This window comes from Acipenser ruthenus, chromosome 24, assembly GCF_902713425.1.
Source record: "Acipenser ruthenus chromosome 24, fAciRut3.2 maternal haplotype, whole genome shotgun sequence".
Lineage (NCBI taxonomy): Eukaryota > Metazoa > Chordata > Actinopteri > Acipenseriformes > Acipenseridae > Acipenser > Acipenser ruthenus.
The window spans coordinates 6,972,956-6,996,643 of record NC_081212.1 but is presented as its reverse complement, the minus strand read 5'-3'; the positions used below and the strand labels follow the sequence as shown (position 1 = coordinate 6,996,643).

The following is a 23,688-nucleotide window of genomic DNA, read 5'->3' as shown; positions in this document are numbered from 1 at the left end:
TTTTTGTTAATGTCATTTTTATTTTATTTTTATTTAATGTCAATTATGTCAGCCATTGGCACAATACTGACTGTAATTGTAACTGACTGATACCGTTGTTATGCCAACACGTACGCTCGCAGCAACGCGCACGTTCCAAAGAAAAGAGATACGTGCGCGTTCCGGCGCCCGGCTTTTTTTTTTTTTTTGATGAACGTATTCGACGTCCTCGTACCCTTACAGTGTTACGCTAACGTGGCAGAAGAAGCGAACCTGGGTTACTAAAGATGGAGTTAGCCGTGTTGGTCGCCGTCTCTTTGCTAATAGGAGCCCTGGTCCTCCTCGTCGTTGTCGCTCTGGGGAAACACCGAGAAGAACAGAAAGAGGAATCCGACCAGAGTACGGAGACAGTCGGTAAGGAGGTTACTGTTAACGCGGTGGCAGTGTTTAGTGTATTTCCATTCTGAGCGGCTCAGTGAGGGGAGGTGTCCGCTAGGGGGCGCTAAGATCATAGCTGTGGTACAGTTTCACGTCGCTGAGCTTTTGCCTCGGTGCGGAGGGTAGTCGTGTCGATGTCGCTAGCCTCAAAACAGCGCCCTCTACCCGCAGAAAAGACGCAAGACGCCGCAATTGTAATATTTAATTCCAGAGTTCAGGTTGGGAACATACAGCAGCAGTTTCCATTTCAGATCTGATCGACAGAACCGTAAGTGATACTACCTGTTGAGCGAGTCTGCGTATGCTTTATTTTAAGAAGCTATAGCAACTATATTAATACAGTAACTTAAATATTTAGCTGATTAGAAGAAAGGAATATCTACTGGTGTGGAGAAGGGCTTAATTGTCTATTCAAATTTTTTAAGAGCATTATTTATTGTGTAAGATTGTGTTTTATAATATAGTAAACTGAAACACCCATGCAGTGTTGTGACAACAGTTCATGAAAAACTGTTTGTTGGGGCATTTCATGCCAAATTAATAACCAGACACATTTCCTGGGTCACCATCAAGGGCTTATTAATTTGTGACATTTTTAAATGTATTTGTTTTCAGAAGAGAAAATAAACGGGCAATCGGAGAGACTCCTCCCATCAAAGAAACAGAAGCCGCAGCAGCGCCCCCGAAAGGAGAAACCACAGCAGCACACCTTCTCGCACCCGCTGCTGGCGGCCTCTCTGAAGGTAGGTACAGTCAAGGCCAGGCTAGGATTGCCAATCCAGTTAGTGCTATGTAGCGCTGATCCGATTCCTGGTGAGTAATCATTAAATCTTGTGCAATACTAAGAGAAACTCGCCCCTCTCACCCTGTCTCCTCTGCAGGCCCATAGTGGGAACATCACCTGCCTGGACTTCAGCAGCAACGGCAAGTACCTGGCATCCTGCGCTGATGACCGCACCGTCCGCATCTGGAGCACCAAGGACTTCCTGGAGCGGGAGCATCGCTGCCTGCGGGCCAACGTGGAGCTGGATCACGCCACCCTCGTCAGCTTCAGTCCCGACTCGCGGTACGTTACGTGCACATTCACACCCTGCAGCCTGAGAGTCTGGAGAACTGAACCCTCTTCAGGACATAATGCAGGGCTAGCACGAAAGCTGGGCTAGTGAAAGGTTAGAAAACGTTTTGCCGTGGGGCGGTAAGCTGTGTGAGCTGCTAAATCTAGTGTTTCAATCTAGGTAGTCTACAAATGGACTTTAAAATGAGGTTACCAATTAGTCGCACTACTAAGCCTAATAGCAGCTATCACATAATCACTTACTAGAGCCCATTTGGTAGTCCTAATACCTTACTAACTGATACAGCATCTGCATCAGTATTATTATTATTATTATTTATTTCTTAGCAGACGCCTTTATCCAGGGCGACTTATAATTGTTACAAGATATCACATTATTTTTTACACATTATTTTTACACACAATTACCCATTTATACAGTTGGGTTTTTAGTGGAGCAATCTAGGTAAAGTACCTTGCTCAAGGATACAGTAGCAGTGCCCCCCACCAGGGATTGAACCCACGACCCTCCGGTCAAGAGTCCAGACCCCTAACCACTACTCCACACTGCTGCCCAGTAGCTCTACATTAAATACAAACACATACATACATACAGTAGATCGGTCCCTCAAAAAAGTGGTGCAGGTTACCAAAAGGTTTAAAATAGACCCCTTTTTTTGCTCCATGTGTTATTTTAAATCTAGCTGCGTTGTATTGTTGTATGTAGCTCTGATATGGACACTGCTACTACACCAACATGTTTTAAACACACATGGCAAACAGCAGACTAATCTACAAATGCCTTCGTATTGGGTATGTGGTTTTAACACATGTAGTTGGATGTGATCAGTGTTTGCAGTGTGGTCAGCACAGCACATCTGCCCTCCCTGGCTGTTGGGTATTGACCGCCCCCCTCCACCCCTTGTTTTGTCCTGCAGGGCCTTCATCACCTGGCTGGCTAACGGCGAGACTATCCGCGTGTTTAAGATGAACAAGAAGGACGACGGCTCCGTCACCTTCAGCGCTGCACCCGAGGACTTCCCTCAGAGACACAAGGCTGCTGTGATCAGCATCGGCATCGCAGAGACAGGTACAGGGCCTCCATACTCTCCTGTCGGCCGACTGGTAACGTGTGCGCTGCAGCTGCCAGGGATTGAGGAGAGTTGAGTCTCCTCTGCTGAAACCAGACGTGATCTCATGCGATGCACCGTCTAATGCTAGCTGGAAAACTTTGCAAACAAAGCATTGAACTCGATTTTGTAAACCTCATGATGAACTTTTAAAATAGTACCAAGGCATTACAAGTCCAAAGAGTTTTTTTGCTAGGGTTCGCGAGGTTTATTGTCAGTTGAGGAGGAAATCTACTTGTTACTAAAGTGGACCAAGTGCCAGCAGTCTGGGGAGTCGGCATGCTCTTTCCTGAGCTTCTTTAATGACTTGGTACAGGCAGCCATGGAAAAAAACTGTTTACCTTTACTGTGGATATGACTGCTGGTCCCTGATCATTTAGCAGCGCTGGGCAAGAGGATTCCCCATCCCTGTGATGCCTCATTTATATCATTCCTTTAACAAAGACATGAAAGTGTCCCCTTGGTGCTGATATTGCTCTTTGGAAAGCCGTTGAATATTTGATCAGAAAGGCAGAATTGTATTGCTGAGCTTCGATATTGAGCCTGCAGTGTCCTCTCCTTGACGAGTGCTCCCAAGCCTTCCTAACCCCCTCCCTTGTGTGCTCCATGTTCCAGGGAAGTTCATAATGACGGCCTCCAGCGACACCACCATCCTGATCTGGGACCTGAAAGGGGAGGTCCTGGCCTCCATCAACACCAACCAGATGACCAACGCGTACGCCACCGTGTCTCCCTGTGGCAGGTCAGCTGCTCTGTCCTCCGCCCCCCCCCCCCTTCCTTCCTGTTGCTTTCCGCTTCTCTGTCTGATCAGACCCCATTCCTGATGCAGTGCTAGTCTGCCAATCTCTAATCCACTGCTGTCCATGGGACTATCTATTGCTGCTGTCCACTCCTCCCTCTTGCTGTGCTCAAACATTGTCCTTCATAAGGCTGCTTCTCCAAGCTCTTTCTGTTGCATTGATGAAACATCAGCACACTGATCCATGCATGCAGCATGGAAGTCCATCATCTGCTCCACCCTTATCCTAAAGCTGTCTACTGTAACATTGTTTCAAACCTAATGTGTACCAGAGCTGCCACTTCTACTCACAGACAGTTTAAATATCCCAAGTTTAGTGGTTCCTCCATACCCTCATTCCCCCCCTCTCTCTTCCCTGTGGCAGGTTTGTGGCGTCCTGTGGGTTCACCCCGGATGTGAAGGTCTGGGAGGTGTGTTTCGGGAAGGGGGGCGACTTCAAAGAGGTGGCGCGGGCCTTTGATCTGAAGGGGCACTCGGCCGGCGTCTGCTGTTTCTCATTCTCCAACGACTCGAGGAGGTGAGACCCGCAGGGTTACACAGACACCTGCATTCATAAACAGATATTTCTGACCTCTAAACCTCTTTCAATCATAAGGGGTTTTCTTTCAGAAACAGTAAGAGACCTTTGTAGCTGCGATTGCTTGACCTTAAGCTAGCGATGTCAATGTTCAGACTTCTAGGAATTTAATCACAGAGTACAAATGCTTTCCTTTTCCTTCAGGATGGCGACGGTTTCCAAAGACGGGACGTGGAAGTTGTGGGACACGGACGTGGAGTACAAGCAGCAGCAGGACCCCTACCTGCTGCTGACGGGCCGGTGCCAGGTGTCGGAGCCGTGCTGCATCGCGCTGTCCCCGGACGCCCGCGTGGTGGCCATCTCCTGCGGCTCCAGCCTGGCTCTGTACAGTGCGGCGAGCGGGGAGCTGGAAGAGGAGTTCCAGGGGGTGCACAGCGAGGAGATCAGCGCCCTGCACTTCGACATCAACAACCGATTCGTAGTGACCAGCGGGGACCGGGTCATCCGCGCCTTCCACAACACCCCCGGCTACCGCGCCGCCATCCGCGAGATGGAGGCCATGCTGAGGAAAGCCTCCAACGAGGGCATGCGCCAGAGACTGCAGCTGCAGATCAGAGAGGCACAGAGTGCCCTGGACAGTGTGGCCGCGGTCAGGGAATGAAAGAGAGAGAGAGAGAGGCATTTCCCAGCTTCAAAACCAAATTAAACTGTTCTTGTTCTTCTCCGCTGTTTTCGTTTCTTGCTGGTTTTAAAACAAATCGTGTTTCTAATAAAATGTTGATGTGTTTTCCAAAAAAGAAAGCAAGCAAGCCTGTGCATGTTTGTTTTCTTATTTTCATTTTGCTTAAAAAGAACAACATTTAAAAAGCAGACCTGCTCCCTGGTTGAAGTGGAGACCATTATATTTACTGTATACCTTTCACATGTGAAAATGTATGATTGTGAATGTATTTCACCAGAAGTTGAGTGGAACGAATGTGATCACATCCAATTATAGTCGACTTTTCTTTTCTTGTTAAGTATTTGAACAGGCATGGTTTGCAGAGCCCATTGATATCGTTTGTTATGGAGAGGTTCAGGAATGCTTTGATGTGTGCAAGCAGGGCTGGAATCTGCAACTTCATTTCTTTAACCTTCCTCCCGGTCCTGTGCTCTAATCTACAGGCTACACTGGCACTAGTATGTCATCCTGAGAATAACGATTAAATAAGTGCTTTCAAACCCACGCAGAGCCTTCAAGCAGCAGCAGTAGCTGAATCACTTGTGTATCCCATCTGCACAAGGCAAAACACCAAGTTTGTTAACTCCTGCTGTCCACGGTGAGAGCAAATTGTATGAATTTCAAAATCTCTGTATTTTATCACTGGAGTGCATGCAAGAGAAAGCACAGTGTTTAGTAACGGCAGAAGAGCCATGCCGTCGTAGTGAGTTGTGCCTCTCTCAGTCCGGTCACCAGGACTTGTTAAAACCAGGTCCTTCGTTACCATGCTGTGACCAGGCTCCGAGCTGCTTATATGATAACAGTAAGGACATGGCTGGAGCAAGGTTCTGTGCTGGAACGGCTTAACAGAGCCATGTGTGAGCACCTCTCATCTACTGCTGTATGGTGTTAGTTCAAACACGTGGTACCAGCATTCATCAGCGCATGTGCCTGAGTCTATCCATGATGAGCAACTTTTCCCCGACTTGTGATTGTGAACAGGAACATATCTGGCTACCTGTGTTAAGTTGGAAACACAGCATTCCTTTGGATTTTGAAATGGAAGAAGACTCACCAAGGGCCTATACAGAAAAAATAGTACGTTAGTTCAGTTATCTTGCTGCTTTCTGTTACAGTATCTGTGCACTTTCCTCATTTTATAATACCGCCGTTGTTTAAAGCAGGGGTGCCAAATCCTGGTCCTGGAGGACCGATGTCCCTCCTGGCTTTTGTTGCAACTGTGCCCTAAATTACTTAATTAGACCAATCAAGCCCTTATTAGAAGCCTAATTGGTCCAATTAATCAATTTAGTGTACAGTTTGAACAAAAACCAGGAGGGCATCAGCCCTCCAGGACCAGGATTGGGCACCCCTGGTTTAAAGCATGAGCACAGGTTTATGATCAACTGCATAGTGTCAATATTACATGCAGGTAAATGAATTTCTGTGTTTACACATGTGATATCTTTCTTTAATGCGCACCTGTTTAATATCCAAGAGAAGGGAACTGTACTTGGACTATGTACTTATGACAGGCTATACAGCGCTCACGCGTAAACAGTGGCTTAACAATTATCGCGAGAGCAAACCGCCGAACGGCGACGAGACTCTGGCTGGGACAGAGACCGGAGAAAAAAAAATAAACCGTGTTGAAAATGTCGGGGCGCTCGGTTCGAGCCGAGACCCGCAGCCGCGCCAAAGATGATATTAAAAAGGTGATGGCGGCCATGGAAAAGGTCCGCAGATGGTAAGTGAAGACAGGCCGACTTTCGTTTTTAGTTTGTGAAAATACAAATCTTTCAAACAATCTCGAAAGAGAAAGTTCACGGAGAGGGAGGGAAGGTGGTTGATTCCAGAGGTTGATTGACAGTCCCCATCACCAATGAGAGGCATAGGTGCGGACTGGTCGCCTTGGTGATGACAAGTGGCCGAGAAGGGGTGGGATTGCTTGCAATTCACAGGATGGTTTATAGCCGCGTGAGAATTAAACATCGGGAGGTGTGTTCGAAAAGTTGTAACCTATGAAACAAGTCGAGGATAAAAACGGTGGGGGGAGAACCGGGATTTCTTACACACGGTTTTATGAAACCGTACAGTCCCTCACACGAAACTGTTGCTAGTCAGTTTCAAACCGGAATGACTTTGATATGGCGGTGAGAGTAAGCGCTTGGTTGGCAGGTGTTTCAGTATCCAAGACTGCACACGTTCCTGATGTTTCACAGGGAACAGTAGCATGTTGTGCTGTCTCTAAGCCTACAGTTATGTTTCGTGCCTGCAGATAACTATGGCGGTTTACAGTGTGTCTTGCTTCTTATAAACCAGTCAATGAGAATGTGTGCTTGTTGTCTGAAGCCCGTCAGTGTATTGCTTCAATGACACAGACTCCCTTTCACAGCATGCTTCACCTGCCAAGTGGACATTTTGTCATAATAAATCTACCAGAAATGTGTGTGGTGGGTACACAGCATTCCTGCCAGCCTTCACACCACAGTAACACTTGCATTCTTGAACTCTTTCATTTTCTAGATTTTGGAAAAAACTGATTTTTTACAACTGTCAGGTTTAATGGTCAGCCTTCTCCGTTTTTGTTTTTGTCACTTTGTGTCAGAGCTTCAATCTTTTATTGCTGAGACCCATTGTCTTTATTTTCCACCCCTGAGTTATTTCCCTTTTCACACAGTAATCCTCTTTGCCCCCCTCTTCTGCAGGGAGAAGAAATGGGTGACCGTGGGCGACACATCACTCAGGATATTTAAGTGGGTACCAGTTGTGGATACCAGGGAGGTAGGGCAGCAGGCTTTTATCATTTCAACTGTGTGTGTGTTTATGCTGCATATTGTTTCAGCGTGTGTGATTAAATGCAAAGAGGCCAAGGTGAGGGGAATCAGATATCGGAGAATGGGAAGAAAATGCAGCTTTATGTCCCTGTTGAAGGTGTACCATTAGCCTGTAGCTTTAAGTCTTTGCATGTACAATGCTATAGAGTAGCCATGTTTGTCCAGCATTCCCAATACTCTCTGTGCTGATCAGAGCTGATCAGAGCTGATCATCCTGCTGAGACAGGGGAACGAGAAGTCAAGGGGATCTGCAGAACAACACGGAGGAGAGCTCCATAGCAGCTCAAGACGGTAATGGAAAGGTACCAAAGCTAATTAAGGGAGAAGGGGATTTTAAAACGGGGTTACTAAACACTGTAATAGGAACGCACGTCTTTTCAGTTCCAGTTTTTTGTTAGCTTCAATACCACAGCGGGCACTCGCAGATATTATTAGTTTTGGTTAGTAATAGGTGGGAGCGATAGAAAATAAAACCTATCCAATCCTAATAAGAAAGAGTAAGGTGTAACTGATAGCCAGGGCTCTGGCTACAGACAGGCTCTACAACGCTGGCCACAAAGGCAGCCTGACAGCAGTCATGGAAAAACAGCTGTGGTTTCCTAAGCTCGTGTTACACTTTACAGTTTGCTTTCAGTGTGGCCGTGTGGCGTGGCTGCCCTTTGTTGAAGCCAGGTCACCTTGCCAAGTTTGAAGTGCAGTGCAAAAACAGAACTGTAGACAAGAAGCAGATTACTGTCTCCTATGAAAGGCGTATTGTTAACTATCAATTGGGCCAGTTGTTTTGATATTTGAGAGTCGGGTATGTAGAGTGCACACCGTGCTCACACCAGCAACTTTAAAATAGAGTCTTGACTAATAAATCTGTCTTTTTCTTTCTTTTGAAGAAGGACAAAAGCAAAGCCAATGGAAACGCCGGGAGAGAAGACAAGAGGTTCCCTACTGATTCAGCACCGGAAAGTAACGGCTCTGTCCTGCTGGACTTTCAGGGTTAGTGGCACACAATCCCTTTGTTATCACCGTCTGTTCTGCTGTGAGTCTCCAGCAATCACAGGCTTCTCAGAACGCCAAGGAGCCCAGTTCCTTCTGTGCAGTTTCCATTGCAGACCAGTCACAGGAACGGTTAGGGTCAGTTGTTTCAGTATCTGAAAGTGAATTTGTCTTCAGCTACAGGGCAGCAATAGCACATGCAGTGACAATGGCTGATTCATATACATATTTTTTAAATGAAACTTAAGAATATTGTTTCAATCAGATTTCAGGTACAAATTAATATGTACAAAATGATTTATATTTAAGCCTAGGTCTTTTTGCAGCCCTACTTTCACTGCATTTTAATTGCAGGCATTAATATTAAGAAGTAGGTCAATAAATCAGTCCCTGGGGGGAACTCCTACTGGATACATGTAGTTAATAAGCAGCTTAAGATCTGCCGCTGTTTATATCATTACAATAATCTGCAATGTGTCACCGAGCGCTGGGTGCAGGTATGTCAACCACAGAAGTGATGAGGTCGCTTTGTGCCTGCTAGAAATCAACTGCCTTTCAATGCTTGTATAAGCTCACAGGGTAGCTAAACTAGCCCTTTCCAAGCTCCTGCCTTTTCTGTATTTCAGATGAGAACAGTAACCAGAGCTCGCTGTCGGATGCCTACCAGCACAAAGTGGACAGCAGCAGCAACTCGAGCCCCCAGCCCAGCGAGCCGGTGAGCCCAGCCCACACCTTGGACTTCCGGACAGACGACTCGCAGCCGCCCACGCTGGGCCAGGAGAGCATGGAGGGTAGGAGAGGGGGCACTGGGGTCTGGAACGCAAAGCCAAGCTCAGCGCTCGGGTGGGGTAACATCCAAAGAGAAATGCACTGCGCTGTTTTCATTCTTTTTTTCCACTCTTTATTTTAGAGCCGGTATTGCCGACCTGTGAAGTTGCAGACGGGCCTCCCACACTGATTAAAGAGGATCTCTTACCACTGAGTGCTCAAGTAAGGGAGACTGTACGGCCAAACTGCCACTCTCCCAGTCCCTCCCCTCTTACCAGTCCTGATTGTATTTATTCCATACAAAACACTTGTTTATTTTACAATTACTGCTGAGAGAGCTGATATTGCATGTTGTATTACGTTGGGTGTGCATGTACAGTAACAATCTCTCAAGGTTATCTTGTAATGGCTGTGTTCCTCTTTTCCTCAGGTGGCGGAGGAAGACTATGACTCCAGGGCGCCTCCTCTGAAGAGAATTTGTACAGAACAAAACTCAGTCCTCCAGCCTGTGTCTCAGAGCTAGCCCATGGTCTGTGCATCCAGCTGCTGGTGCGGTGGCAGTTTATTTCTATATCTTTTAAAGGTCTGGTAAAACTGTATTTTTAAAAAAAAGCTCTGTTTAGACATATCTCCTAGGATGACAGACCCCTTTCCAACACTGCCACCTGTCATCTGCCTGGTCAACAGGAGAGTCACCCCCATGGCAAAGCAGCCTCAGTGTAACGGAAGTCATCTGCCCAGTTCATGCAGGTGCATGCCAGGGAAGCAGTTAGTAGACTATGGGGAGGTGTACAGTGTTTTCACACCTAGGATGTCTGTGGATACCCTTTAGCTCAGTTAGTGCTTCTGGTCTTTGTCTATGGTGGTCACACTGAGCATCTAAAGACAAGCTTCCTCTTCCCATTGTCTGCTGTAGCTGCCTGCCAGGTTTCACTGCTTTTAGGTTGCTGGTCTTTTCAGTATCCATGAACTAGCCTGTACATATAAGACTTGGTTTAAACTTGTTTAACTCCACTCTAACAGTGTAGCTGCATTAGAACTGCATTGTTACTGTGGGTTAAGATTTCTTTATCATGAAAGGCTATTTTTTCATTTTAAGGCTACCCATTCACAGTGCACGAGTGCGACCGTGTCTCACGCCTGCCCTGGACTGGAGGGACCACCATCCAAATTCAATTCAGTACCCAATCCCACCCAATCCTTGGTTTCTCTTTTTTTAAAACTGACTACAGAAGGTGTGGCAAATTGCATAGTGTTGGTTTTGTGAGAGAGATTGAGCTACAGCCCACCACACTCATTTTACTAATGGTCTATGAATCCAGGGTCGAAGTCTTCAGAGGGTGGTAGTTGTTACTGTGGAGTTTTAACAATACTCTGTTGCCTGATATAAACATATATACTATATACACACATACAAATGTTTGAGAAATTATTTAATAAAAAACATGGGCAGCCATTATTAGCTTAGAGGAGCTATTTTACTGGTTCATGCATACGTCATGTTTTTCCTACTGTGAAGTGTGAGTAGATCATGAACAGAAAATACCTGATTTATCAAGCTGTGTACTCCAAGGTGCAAGTTTTGAAATTGTTTCAGCAGCTGTACAAAACCACCTGGGACACTTAACTAAAAGGGGCACCGTCAGATAGGCTTCTGTTAGTTTTCAGATCAGTTGATTAAGATGGGAGTGCTGATGCGTACGCGTGGATCGCTACCTCGCGGATTGCCCGCGTTTCTTTCGTTTTGTGAAGTTAGCAGACACAGTGGGTGAAAGCCCAAGGTTCTCGAACACTCAACAGCAAGTGCAGCTTCCCTCACTCCGAACTCTAAATGTGAGATCAAAATGTTTTTTTTGTTTTTTGGTAACACAAATCATGTTGTATGGAATAACTAGTATTAGTTCAAATGTAATGTATTGTTTTTATTTAATTTTAAATCTACTAAACACCCTCCCTGTTTGTTGTAAACTGTGTGCAGGGTGATTTTTATACATGCTGAAAGGAAAAGACATTTGGAGAAACTATAAAAATCGTATTTTATTGAAACTCAGTATTTTGCTAATCTTTTGCAAACTGATTTTATAGATCTTTTTGATTGAAGACAGCTGCTGATTTACAGACCCTTGAAAAGTTTACAGGTGCTTCCTGTATTATATTATCAATATAACAACAAGACTGTTTGCAGTAAATGGAATTGCCTTTTTAGTTTGAAACGAATTGGCTTTGAAGATGCCCTTGCCACTGACTGCTGCAGCACGGTCTGCTTGCTGGTACAGTGGATTATGAGGTTACAGTAGATTATGGAGTTACAGTAGATTATGGAGTTACAGTAGATTATGGAGTCTGTACAATTCATCTAAAAGAGGGTGGCTCTGAATAGAAGTTGTCTGAGAAAACCTGTGTGTGTGACTCTGAAGGGCATTTTTCTATTTAAAGTAAGTCAACTGTCAGGTTTGTTCTCAATGTATTGTTTAGTAAACAGGCCAGCCAGTGTTTATGTCATTTGAATAGACATCTACATGTTTAATCTTTAAATATAAGTTTATCTCACCAATAATCTACTGTGAATAGATATCCACAAGCCACCAGCATCGTACAATCATAACTACCAGCAGAAATACAATCGACAAGTTCACCGCAAGGTATTTTTTTACCTTCTACAACTGTCCCAAGTGGCATTGCAGTACTAGTGACTGTAAATCAAGACAGACCTGGCTTCTTACTGACAGCACGACAACAGAGCCAAGTGTTATTTCTTTGGGGGGGGGGGGGGGGGGGGTAATTTATGGCAAAGCCTATATGTATGTATTTTATGAAGAAGCTGTATTTGCCTAAGCCAGGTTTGGATGTTTTTTTGAGAAAAACAGCAAAGTATTTCTGCTCTCCGTTAAGTTGTATGTAAAACATAACAATATGGGTTTGGAAGACCAGTGTCTAATGCAAACTGGGACACAATGTTTGGCATTACATAGTTTGTTTGGCATATTATTTTAGGCTGTCCACTAAATGTTCAACCCATGGCACCACTGTGTTTCAACAACAGCATGTTTCTGTTCAAACAAGGCTACTGAAAGATGCATTTTAGCACTGTATTTAAAAATTACAATAAAAACAAATGTATATATACTTGTGATGTGTTTTTGTGTGTGTCGATCTATCTTAGCAGCAATGCACAGTATTTGCAAAAGGAGTAATGAAGGTATCGCAACAGCGTTGCTATGGATGCCGTAGGACGCTAAACATTCTGCTTTGGGACGCTGTCGCAAAAATAACAAAGCGATTCTTTTGCTATTTATTGAATATGAACATGTTATTAAAACTGAAAAGCCTATTTATTTATTAAAAAAAGTACAGGATTCAGCCAAAGCTCACACTGCGGCTCCACACTGGGGTTAAATAAAATATACACGAGTTTGTTTGTGCGTGTCAGTTTTTTTTTTAATCGACCCCGCTCGCCCGGAGATAGCTGCTGAAGATGGCGGAGAGCTGGAGCAGCGACGCCGGGGAGTCGGTTTATCGGTCCCGGGATTCGGTTAAGAATCTGAAAATACGGTAAGTAATAATAAATAGGGTTACCAGACGTCCCGGGAAAACTGGTATTGCACCAGTTTGCAGCCTTCATTTTTGGTCGCAGTCAGAAACAGTAAAATTGTTACATCGTCGCGGTTTTGCTAATTTGTCTTCATAAAACTAGCAGTGTGCTCAGCAAGTTGACAGCAGAGTCATATTATACAAAAATAAAATAAAGAAACGTATGGATGACTTGTTTAATAATTCTGATTCTGTGTTAAAGTTTGAATTAAGTTCAAACTGCAGTATCCCCAGTGCCGTTCACAGTAATGTAATCCAATATTATCCATATTTAGCCTTCTGTACACTCAATCTATTCTCTCGTTAAGAAGACCTCGTTGACAGTGCGGTTTGTTTAAGTGTCTCAAAGTTAATCCGTTGGGACACAAGCTGTGGGCATCAGAAATTTATTCAGCAATCCTTACAGCATTATCAACCAAACCTTTACTGCTAGATTTTACCCACTGAAAATATTGTTATGAGTAAACCTCCAGAAACGCAGCCCATCATTCTGTAAAGATGTCCTGCATAACCATACAATCTACTCTAGACTGTGTAGTAATACCAAATAAAGCTATACAAGTCTTTCTGTTGTCTGCTATCCTATAAATATATATGGAATACTGTAGTGTAAAAAGCAGAGCGAGCTGATTAGCCCCTTTCTATAGCAACATAGGCAGAATAGCATTGCACACAGCATGACTAGGTTACCAGGGAGTTGTGGGGATAACAGATTATGATGAGTTCTTCCTGTTTGTTTGTGTGCTCAGTGTTCGCATTCAGCGCATCACCTCCACCACAGTGTTCTCCCAGAAGATCCAGGAACAGGCTGCCGAGCAGAGAGAGAAGGGACTGATCGAGCTGTCCACTTTCAACACCCAGGCCAGCTCAGGTAGGCTGCTCACAGTAAAACCTGGAATGGCTCAAACCGCTCTGCAGCGGGAGTCCTACTGTACCCCCAGCCTTTGACGCAGTAACGGAGCTCTGTTTCCACTCTGTTGTAGCTGGCGGTCGCCCGGACGATGAAGAGGATGTCACTGTGGGCTGGCAGGAGAAGCTCTTCAGCCAGGTTGGTTACAGTGTTTGGGTGTGCTCAGTGCCTTGGTGTACTGGCAATGCCATAATAACATCTTACTGTCTTATGCCATGGTGAAGCAAAAACATGCATGGTAAATTACAGACAATTGTGGTAAAGCATGGTGAATGTTGTGGTAATAAGTGTCTCGACTAGTTACATTACATCTCTATCACAGTGACTACACTCACAAATGGAACTAAATTGTGCCTGTGCGTGCCATCTCAAATCATGCTTTATAAGGGTTGCTATAAGTGTGGCCCGTGTGTAGAGCATGCAGCTGGTCTAAAGCAGTGTGATAGCCTCTCCTCTCCTCTCCCCTCCCCTCCTCTCCTCTGCTCTCCCCTCTCCCCTCCCCTCCTCTCCTCTGCTCTCCCCTCCCCTCCTCTCCTCTCCTCTCCCCTCTCCTCCCCCTCCTCTCCTCTCCTCTCCTCTCCCCTCTCCCCCCCTCCTCTCCTCTCCTCTCCTCTCCTCTCTCCAGTTTGAGCTGGATCTGTTCCGCACAGAGGCAGCCTGTCAGAGCCCGCTGGACCGGCAGTATCACAATGAGATCCTGCAGCTGGAGAAATCAGGGACCCGGAAGAACCGCCGCATCTTCACCTACACCGACTACGACCGGTACACCAACCTGGAGGAGGTGAGGGCTTCATCTAACATGTTTGACATGTGTTTCATCCAGCCGTCTGTACAGCTGTGGCTCCCAGACTGAGCGAGGGGCCCCTTTAGTAATTAGAATTGGACCAAAAACATATAGAAATATGAAACTTTACAAGTATTAATACTTTAGATATTTTTAAGACAAGTACAATCATCTTGAAAGACACAGGATTTACCCTTGCAAAAGATTCCCATAGTAAAAGCATAGCAAAGTGTAACACAACTACATTAAAACATGGGTAGTGTACAGAATAGCAAAAGCATAATAATAAACACAGTAAACTCTGCTAAATGCATAGTATAACCAGGGGGAAAATAATGTGGTAAACTTTTATAAGGGTAAAATTACAAGAAGCTTGTCTTTTGAGCAAAAGTGTATTTTATTCCAGCTTGAGAAACATTTCATGGTCTCCCATCAATGGAAAAATAACAGCTAGGATGTTGTTGAAATGAGATGCTGTGTTTGGAATAGCAGATTTGAGGTGCAGGGATGGGAAGATGAAGCAGCCAGATTTGGGGGAATTTTTCAGGCACCACCTGGAATTTACTCTGGATCACACGTTGGGAACTTCTAGTGTCGAAGGAACGAGTCATAGTTCTGATCGGAGTCCTAGCCTGGATCATTCATCATAGACTATGGCTGCTGTTGTATCTCCCATAGTGAGTTAGTGTGTGTGTGTGTGTGTGTCTCCTGCAGCACTGTCACTCTGTCACCACCCCTGAGATGCACACTCCCACGTTCCTAGCGGAGAGGATGAGCAACGTGCGCCGGAGACGCCAGGAACGCAGAATTGCGTGAGTCAGATGGGGCTTAAAATATATGTTTTAAATGCTACTTGCAGTTCATTCCTCCTAGGGTCTGGTTATTTCTATTATAAACTCATTTCAAACTCGTCTTTTTGTGTGCTTGATTTTGTCGCTGGCGTTTTGTGACTGAGCATTTTGAGTTAGAGTTGTGACTGAGCATTCTGAAGTTATGAAAGTTTGAAACTAAAACTGCATTTGGTGGCCACTACAAGCCCCTTTATGTACACAACCATTTTAAAAAGCAATTTATATTTCAAATTAGACCCAATCGCACATATATTTAAAGTGTTTAGTCTGTAATTTACTCCTGTTTTAAAATTAACAAAATTAGAATCAAACAACCAAGTAATAAAATGCAAGGTATATATTTTAGCGAGGAAAGACAGACTGTTAAACTATTGTGTTGTGTGCCGTGCAGTATATTGTGGTTTTTGTTTTTTGTTTTTTAGGGAAGGGAGCATCCCGAAGTCTCGGCTGATCACCTGGGACCCCTCGGAGGAGTTTGTGAAGAACAACCATGTAATCAACACTCCAGTGCAGACCATGCACATCATGGGGGACCTGGGGCCCTACGGGAAGTAAGCACCCCCAGACCAGACCCCTCTAGGAACGCGCCGGGAATACTAAAAAAAAATACTGCTGGGACAAGCATGGGTTTTTAAATAATCAGTATAAAAAAAACTATTTTAATCTGCTCTTATAAACGTTTCCCATAGTAAAAGCATAGCAAAGTGTAATAAAGCATAGGTAAGAATAAAGAGGTATGATAAAGCATATTAATAAACATGGCAAACCAGGGTATACTTTGGTTTACGTACAGTGTAACCATGGGAAAAGCATGGGAAAACTACACTGTATATACCTTGTAAAAAAACCTATTAAAGAAAGGAGAGAAACAGTGTTCTGTACAGAAGAATGTGTGTTATTTATTTCAGACCCCATTTATGCTCTGGTTTCCTCTGCACTATTTCTTTTTGACAGTCATTCATTGATTCTGTTATATGAACAATTACGTACATTGTCATTTTTGCCACCGAAATACATTTCAAGTAGAGCTTCCCGTGTTTTTTGTCCCAGGACACTGCAAGGTAAGAGGCAGCAGCGGTAGTTTTTTTTTTGCGTAAGTTTCCCGTTGAGCTGAGTGTGTCGTTGTGTTTCAGGCTTGGCCAGCGAGAGAACGAGTATGTGCTGTGCACGCTGAGAGTGGACAGCAACGGGGTCATCACGGTCAAACCGGACTTCAACAGCTGCAAAGGGCCTTACAGGCAAGGGCCCACGCTCATCGTCACACAGTCTTGATTTGAGCTGCTTCGTGAAAAAAGCTTAAAAATGCCTCCTTCAACTAGACAATTACCTGATGTTTCATGGGCTTTGTATGGAATTAATGCTGTCCTAGTATGTGTGCTCAGTGTCTTGCTCTAGTATGTGTGCTCAGTGCCTTGCTCTAGTATGTGTGCTCAGTGCTTTGCTCTAGTATCTGTGCTCAGTGCCGGGCTCTAGTATGTGTGCTCAGTGCCTTGCTCTAGTATGTGTGCTCAGTGCCTTGCTCTAGTATGTGTGCTCAGTGCCTTGCTCTAGTATGTGTGCTCAGTGTCTTGCTCTAGTATGTGTGCTCAGTGCCGTGCTCTAGTATCTGTGCTCAGTGCTTTGCTCTAGTATCTGTGCTCAGTGCCGTGCTCTAGTATGTGTGCTCAGTGCCGTGCTCTAGTATGTGTGCTCAGTGCCGTGCTCTAGTATGTGTGCTCAGTGCCTTGCTCTAGTATGTGTGCTCAGTGCCGTGCTCTAGTATCTGTGCTCAGTGCTTTGCTCTAGTATGTGTGCTCAGTGCTTTGCTCTAGTATGTGTGCTCAGTGCTTTGCTCTAGTATCTGTGCTCAGTATTTTGCTCTAGTATCTGTGCTCAGTGCCGTGCTCTAGTATCTGTGCTCAGTGCTTTGCTCTAGTATGTGTGCTCAGTGCTTTGCTCTAGTATGTGTGCTCAGTGCCTTGCTCTAGTATGTGTGCTCAGTGCCGTGCTCTAGTATGTGTGCTCAGTGCCGTGTTCTAGTATGTGTGCTCAGTGCCTTGTTCTAGTATGTGTGCTCAGTGCCTTGCTGTAGTATGTGTGCTCAGTGCCGTGCTCTAGTATGTGTGCTCAGTGCCGTGCTCTAGTATGTGTGCTCAGTGCCGTGCTCTAGTATGTGTGCTCAGTGCCTTGCTCTAGTATGTGTGCTCAGTGCCGTGCTCTAGTATCTGTGCTCAGTGCCTTGCTGTAGTATGTGTGCTCAGTGCTTTGCTCTAGTATCTGTGCTCAGTGCCGTGCTCTAGTATGTGTGCTCAGTGCCTTGCTCTAGTATGTGTGCTCAGTGCCTTGCTCTAGTATGTGTGCTCAGTGCCTTGCTCTAGTATGTGTGCTCAGTGTCTTGCTCTAGTATGTGTGCTCAGTGCCGTGCTCTAGTATCTGTGCTCAGTGCTTTGCTCTAGTATCTGTGCTCAGTGCCGTGCTCTAGTATCTGTGCTCAGTGCCGTGCTCTAGTATCTGTGCTCAGTGCCTTGCTCTAGTATGTGTGCTCAGTGCCGTGCTCTAGTATGTGTGCTCAGTGCCTTGCTCTAGTATGTGTGCTCAGTGCCGTGCTCTAGTATCTGTGCTCAGTGCTTTGCTCTAGTATGTGTGCTCAGTGCTTTGCTCTAGTATGTGTGCTCAGTGCTTTGCTCTAGTATCTGTGCTCAGTGCTTTGCTCTAGTATCTGTGCTCAGTGCCGTGCTCTAGTATCTGTGCTCAGTGCTTTGCTCTAGTATGTGTGCTCAGTGCTTTGCTCTAGTATGTGTGCTCAGTGCCTTGCTCTAGTATGTGTGCTCAGTGCCGTGCTCTAGTATGTGTGCTCAGTGCCTTGCTCTAGTATGTGTGCTCAGTGCCTTGCTCTAGTATGTGTGCTCAGTGCCGTGCTCTAGTATGTGTGCTCAGTGCCTTGCTCTAGTATGTGTGCTCAGTGCCGTGCTCTAGTATGTGTGCTCAGTGCCGTGCTCTAGTATGTGTGCTCAGTGCCGTGCTCTAGTATGTGTGCTCAGTGCCGTGCTCTAGTATGTGTGCTCAGTGCCTTGCTCTAGTATCTGTGCTCAGTGCCGTGCTCTAGTATGTGTGCTCAGTGCCTTGCTGTAGTATGTGTGCTCAGTGCCTTGCTCTAGTATGTGTGCTCTTGCCCTGTGTGTGACGGCTCTGCCTCGCAGGTTGGAGACAGAGGGAGAGAAGCAGTATCTGTGGAGCTACGTGGTGGAGAACGTGTCTCTGAGCATGTCCAGGGAGGAGCAGGACCGTGAGCAGCGTGTGCACAAAGACGTGAGAGAAGCACCCTGTCTACCACACTATAGAGCAGCTAGGGAGACTAGTTCAGTTATTAAAAAAAAAAAAAAAAAAAAAAAAAAAGGGGACCCTGTGCTAACTTAATGAAGGTTTTTTACATCACAAATTAATAAGGGAAAGGCCATTATTATCACCCCCATCCCTTTCTTTGTGCTGAAGATATTTGCAAATGTACACAGTTTATACCATTGCAGTTACACAGTGTTTGCAAAGACAGTGCTTTAGATTAAATGGTTAAGATACCGAACCACTTCCTGTTCTGTACACAACCAGACCATGTGCATTTGTCCCCTAATATTTGTCCAAATTTGTAAGTGTATTGCATTTAGTCTTTGTAAATAAGAGCAAATGACTGTAATTGTGTTATGAGCTTCTTCAGCACTAACAGTAACACCCATTCTAACTCCAGTGAGCTGGGTTTTGTTTTCTGTAGATCCCTTACCAGTTAACTCTTCACTCCCCAGCTTTACATTCGCCACAAAGAGTATCTCAACAGCCTGGTTGGGCAGGACTTTGAAATGGTGAGTTCTAGCTTTAAAATTGTCTTTCGTATTTACTTTGGTTCAGTCACCAATATCAGACTACTGGCAAGACCAGCACTACACTGTTAAAAAAATAAATATTTAAGGATCTTTGCCAGGTTTCAGGGTAATTTGTGAGCTAGTATTTCAGGAAGCCTGTGTGCTGTGGCCCCCCAGATCGAGTCTTGTGGCCCCCCAAGGGTCCCCATTTTGGAACCGCTGCACAGTGCTTGAGCTTTAACTGCTGTGTGATGTTGAGCTAGCTGAGATCACTTCTACTTCCAGAACCATTCACCCTGGCCTGTTAGCCTTGAGCATGGATAATGCCTTGCAGTGTTTGTAGAGATTATAATGTTTCCTAAGCTGTGTGTTGCCCCCGCAGCCTCCCCCGGGAATTCTCCGCCTGCTCGTCAATGGAGAGATTGGTGAGTAACACTCCTTGTGTTTACATCAGGACCCACATTTAAACTGAGGTGAAGCCAAACCCTGTTTCATTCCTTTTCAGTTTCAGCCCAGGGTTATGAATATGACAACCTGTATATCCATTACTTCTTTGAGCTTCCCAATAGTAAGTACCCACCCAGCTTTTTTTTTCCCCCAGTTGTAATGAAACTTGGTGTGCTGAGCGCAGAATTAGCATGTGGGTGAAGCTCTGCTGCTGTAGGGTACTAACCCTTCCTCTCTGATCCCAGACTGGTCGAGCCAGCCCTTCCAGCAGCTCTCTGGAGTGACCCAGACCTGCAGCACACGCTCCCTGGGCAGGGTAAGGACACGCTGGGGATGGCAGTGCAGTATATGGAATCTGCACAGTATGTAGAGCTGACAAAGGTTGATATTATTAGAATAGATCAGGTCAGTGCAACTCCAGTGCTCTAGGACCTTGTATAATATCTCTCCTGTTACTGTCACCCTCCGCTTATAATAATAACCAGATTGAAATGTCCTGGGCAGAATGGAAGGGAATAGGAACAAGCGCTTCATAATATCACTTTGGTCTGTGGATTTCTCCCCACTGAATATCACTCAGGGAGATATATTTTACATGCATACGTAAGTTGCTGTTCAGTATTCAGATGAGCTCCTGTATAAAGGCAAGCTAGCATATAGAAGACAGTTCTGTGTCTTTGCAGTTGTATTTTGAATCATTACAATGTGTTGTACAGTGAAGAAGACTGTGCTGAAGTTTGATTTTATTAATAAACAGTATTGTAATCAATGGGATTCCTCTATATTTCAAGTTCCACAGCAAAACAGTAATATTTGTTTTATCTGCTCTTCTGTATTGTAATGCTCATTTTGTCAGGCTATTGATAAACTCCTTATAAAGTGAACTGTATATACTTTCTCGAAATATAAAAATAATGAAAAGTGTGTCACTAAAAGTAAACTCTATATATATATGTATAGGACAGGGCTTGCGCAGAACAATTGAGCTCTGAGTTGCAGATTTCAAGGACGGTTTGAAATCGTGATCACACTTCCCCCAGGATCACACTTAGCCAGGATGATTGAACTGCTTTAAAAGCATGTACCCTAGACGGAGCATTGGAACGCTTTGTTTGACATTTTTGCTTTGATTTCAGGAGAACGTTGCATACTTCTCCTATCCGTTCAGCTGTGAGGCTTACTTCAGGAAAGAGGATGAGTCTGAAGGTGAGGTGTTGATCTGTTTCACTTCATTAATGATCATTTGAGCTTGATATAAAGTGGCCTGTAATCTTAAAGGCTGTCCCGTGCATTTCGTAACGACTGTCGTACTTTCAGACTAGTGGTATTGAGGTGACTGCTGTTTTTAATGGCTCTTTCTGGCATGCGTATTGAATCCCCTGCTTGTTTGTGTCTCTAGGCTCAGACCCCCAGTGGCCCGTGCTGTATTTCAAGGTGCTGTCTCTGGATTCCTGGCAGCGCTACAGAACGGAGGGCTACGGGTACCTGGTCATCCCTGCAACACCAGGTTAGACTCGTTACACACGCTAATGAGCAGCAGAATATACGAATAAACTGCAGTAAAACCTTGATTTCTTATTGTTTTTTCTAAACAGCCTACTTTTAAAAAGATGATTTTTTCTACCAATGAAGTTGTAAAATGAAAAACACCCGCAGGGATAGCAAGGGTTAAATACCTGTACCAATAAAACGCTTCAAGACAGGCCCCAACATCCAATCAGCATCCATCTGTGAGCTTTGACTGTCGTGTCATGTGCTCTTCGGCTCTCGCCCCTCTCCCAGGATGCCACACTCTGACCTGTGCCACCTGGCGCCCGGTTCAGAGTGGGACGGTGGCCGAGCTGCGCAGGTTTTTCATTGGAGGATCCCCTGAGCTGGAGGACATCAGTTACACCAGAGTGCCCGGGACCTTCAAGGTGGGACAGTCGAGTATCGGGCTTCCCTGTGTCCACTGACTGCAGTGAAACAAACTGTGCTGTGTACACTTAGACACTTATGTACTGTGTCAAATGAACTATAAATAAACTATACCAGTAACTGATGTACTAAATTAGTTTAAAGGCTGAGAACTCATGAGTTACTTTTAAACATTCAAGTGAACAGTTAAACGATTAGTTGTATTATAGTAAACTGAAGCATGTCTACATTTAAGCTTGACACCCCTTACTGCTTAAGCGATACATAACGTTGTGTGGCAAACACTGGGTACAAACAATGAGGGAAGTATCTGTTTGTATTGCTAGACTGTGCTCTCCCTGCTCCTGTTTTGCACTAATCTTAAGAAAACGCTCCCTCTAGCTGTGAAAAATAAATATAGCATGCCGTTCTCCGAATGCGTGTGATTGATTTTGCAGAACGAAACAAGTGATGTCAGGACATGTTTTATCTAACAACTTTGTTTTCACTTTGATAAAAATGTGATCAGATTTTCCAGCCACAACACTAACGGCTACTTCCACAGCTATATTTGTAATTTTAAATGAATGAATCAGGGTCTGTAACCAGCCGTAACAGTGCAGTCCATGTGTCACCGGTTATAGGACCCCACTGTATAGCACAAAGTGAGCTGTGCGGTGACAGGAGGGATCCGGTTTCATGTAAGCCAGGATGGGGAGAACATTTCTTGCGTCTGACTTTCAGTGCGGTGGCTTAATATGCTGTGCACCCCTGGCCCCTCCCTCTGCTTCCTCCACACTGCTGATCCAGGGTGTTTTGGGGTTGGGTTTCCCGCAGGGGGAGCGGCTCAGTCGATTTGGGTTCCGCAGTGAGACCACCGGCAGCGTTACCTTCAAACTGCACTGTATCCAGCACTCCAGGTAGGTGTGGCAGGAATGTGCACTTGAAAGAAGTGAGTTACAAACATGATATTTATTGTAATTACATATTGCTTCTTGTTCTTTTTTCCAGCTGCCCATATTAAAAATAGTGGCCGAAATATTATAGTTTACAAAAGTACATTCTAGTATTTTTATAACATAATAATAGCGTATTTAAGGTATGCAATTCTAATATAGTGCTCTATGGTTATTTGTTTTATTAGGCCCTTTTGCTAATTCCGTTTCAGATAGTGAAACAACTAGGGAGCTCTTTATGTAAAGAATGTCCTTACCAAGTGGCTCATTTTGTTTCCGCAGGGCGTTCATTGATGCGAACACGCTGAGGAAGAGGAGGCGGAGTGTGCTGGATCGACTCGGAGGGTTCAGCCAGCAGAGCTCCATTTACAATGTGCTGGGTGAGGAGAGCTCTGCTCTGTACTGGGGGTCTCTCTGTGGTGCTGCTGGTGGGGAGCTGTTTCTAATCACAAGGAAGGTCTAACATTTTCACACGAGTGCCTATTGTTTCTATATCACCGATTACTGACTGTGAATTGAAATTCTCACACCCAGAGGTTTTCATGCAGGCAGGTGTGTAAAGGATATAAATGAGGTGTTGTAATACATTTGCACACTAGTGTATAAATAGGTGTTAATAAAGTATTGTTTTCTGTTTTGTCTCTCTCCAGACGCATTCCAGAAAGCTCGTCGGCGCATGCAGGAAGCCCGCGAGAGCCTTCCCCAAGACCTTCTCAACTCCACAGCGTCCGCATAGCAGCTGCCAGGGACGCTCCTGCAGTGCGTGCGCTGGATGTATCGGATTGTCTCCCTCTGCTATCCATACAGTGGACACCTACCTTCTCTTTACCCAGTTATTCAGAAATTACTGGATGCAAATGCAATATTGTATTATTTTATCTACACAAAAAATAAATTCTTACTTGTTCAACTTTCACTGTAACGGACCAATCAGGTGTGCAGTGTGTATATATATATATATATATATATATATATATATATATATATATATATATATATATATATATATATATATATATACAGTGAAAGTGTTTTTTTTTTTTTTTTAAGAATTACATTTTTGAAGACAAAATGTAACTGTGTCAACATAGGGGTCCATTGTTAAATATGTTTATTATTTTACTATGTTGTCTTTCACTGTTTGTGTTCTCGATTAGAATTATTTCCTATAAAGAAACATCAAAATCTGTACAAATACAGTATTCATTTAC

At 44.7% G+C, this 23,688-nt stretch overlaps 3 protein-coding genes across 5 annotated transcripts; all 3 read left to right on the top strand.

The window, feature by feature from the left end:
• The first annotated feature begins 199 nt into the window (after positions 1–199).
• On the top strand, positions 200–4,728 carry LOC117429875 (transducin beta-like protein 2). The gene is made up of 7 exons (XM_034049791.3): positions 200–393; positions 1,033–1,160; positions 1,299–1,483; positions 2,410–2,561; positions 3,217–3,343; positions 3,765–3,917; positions 4,122–4,728. The coding sequence occupies exons 1-7, from the start codon at positions 267–269 to the stop codon at positions 4,576–4,578; spliced, it is 1,329 nt and encodes a 442-aa protein (XP_033905682.3). The 5' UTR covers positions 200–266; the 3' UTR covers positions 4,579–4,728.
• A 1,294-nt stretch (positions 4,729–6,022) lies between these two features.
• LOC117429304 (B-cell CLL/lymphoma 7 protein family member B-like) lies at positions 6,023–12,335 on the top strand. The gene is made up of 6 exons (XM_058998258.1): positions 6,023–6,364; positions 7,326–7,401; positions 8,339–8,441; positions 9,068–9,232; positions 9,352–9,431; positions 9,640–12,335. Exons 1-6 carry the CDS (start codon positions 6,273–6,275, stop codon positions 9,730–9,732), a joined length of 609 nt encoding a protein of 202 aa, XP_058854241.1. The 5' UTR covers positions 6,023–6,272; the 3' UTR covers positions 9,733–12,335.
• A 129-nt stretch (positions 12,336–12,464) lies between these two features.
• On the top strand, positions 12,465–23,449 carry LOC117429236 (tectonic-like complex member MKS1). Of its 3 annotated transcripts, XM_058998255.1 has the most exons (18): positions 12,465–12,761; positions 13,550–13,671; positions 13,784–13,848; positions 14,336–14,491; positions 15,209–15,306; positions 15,768–15,896; positions 16,479–16,583; positions 18,525–18,633; positions 19,122–19,178; positions 19,561–19,603; positions 19,684–19,746; positions 19,871–19,941; positions 20,762–20,831; positions 21,025–21,132; positions 21,408–21,541; positions 22,359–22,441; positions 22,760–22,857; positions 23,128–23,448. In XM_058998255.1, exons 1-18 carry the CDS (start codon positions 12,685–12,687, stop codon positions 23,211–23,213), a joined length of 1,674 nt encoding a protein of 557 aa, XP_058854238.1. In that variant the 5' UTR covers positions 12,465–12,684; the 3' UTR covers positions 23,214–23,448. The 3 variants fall into 3 exon arrangements, with proteins under 3 accessions (XP_058854238.1, XP_058854240.1, XP_058854239.1); XM_058998257.1 differs by lacking the exon at positions 16,479–16,583 and having other exon boundaries at positions 23,128–23,449; XM_058998256.1 differs by lacking the exon at positions 19,684–19,746.
• The last annotated feature ends 239 nt before the right edge of the window (positions 23,450–23,688 follow it).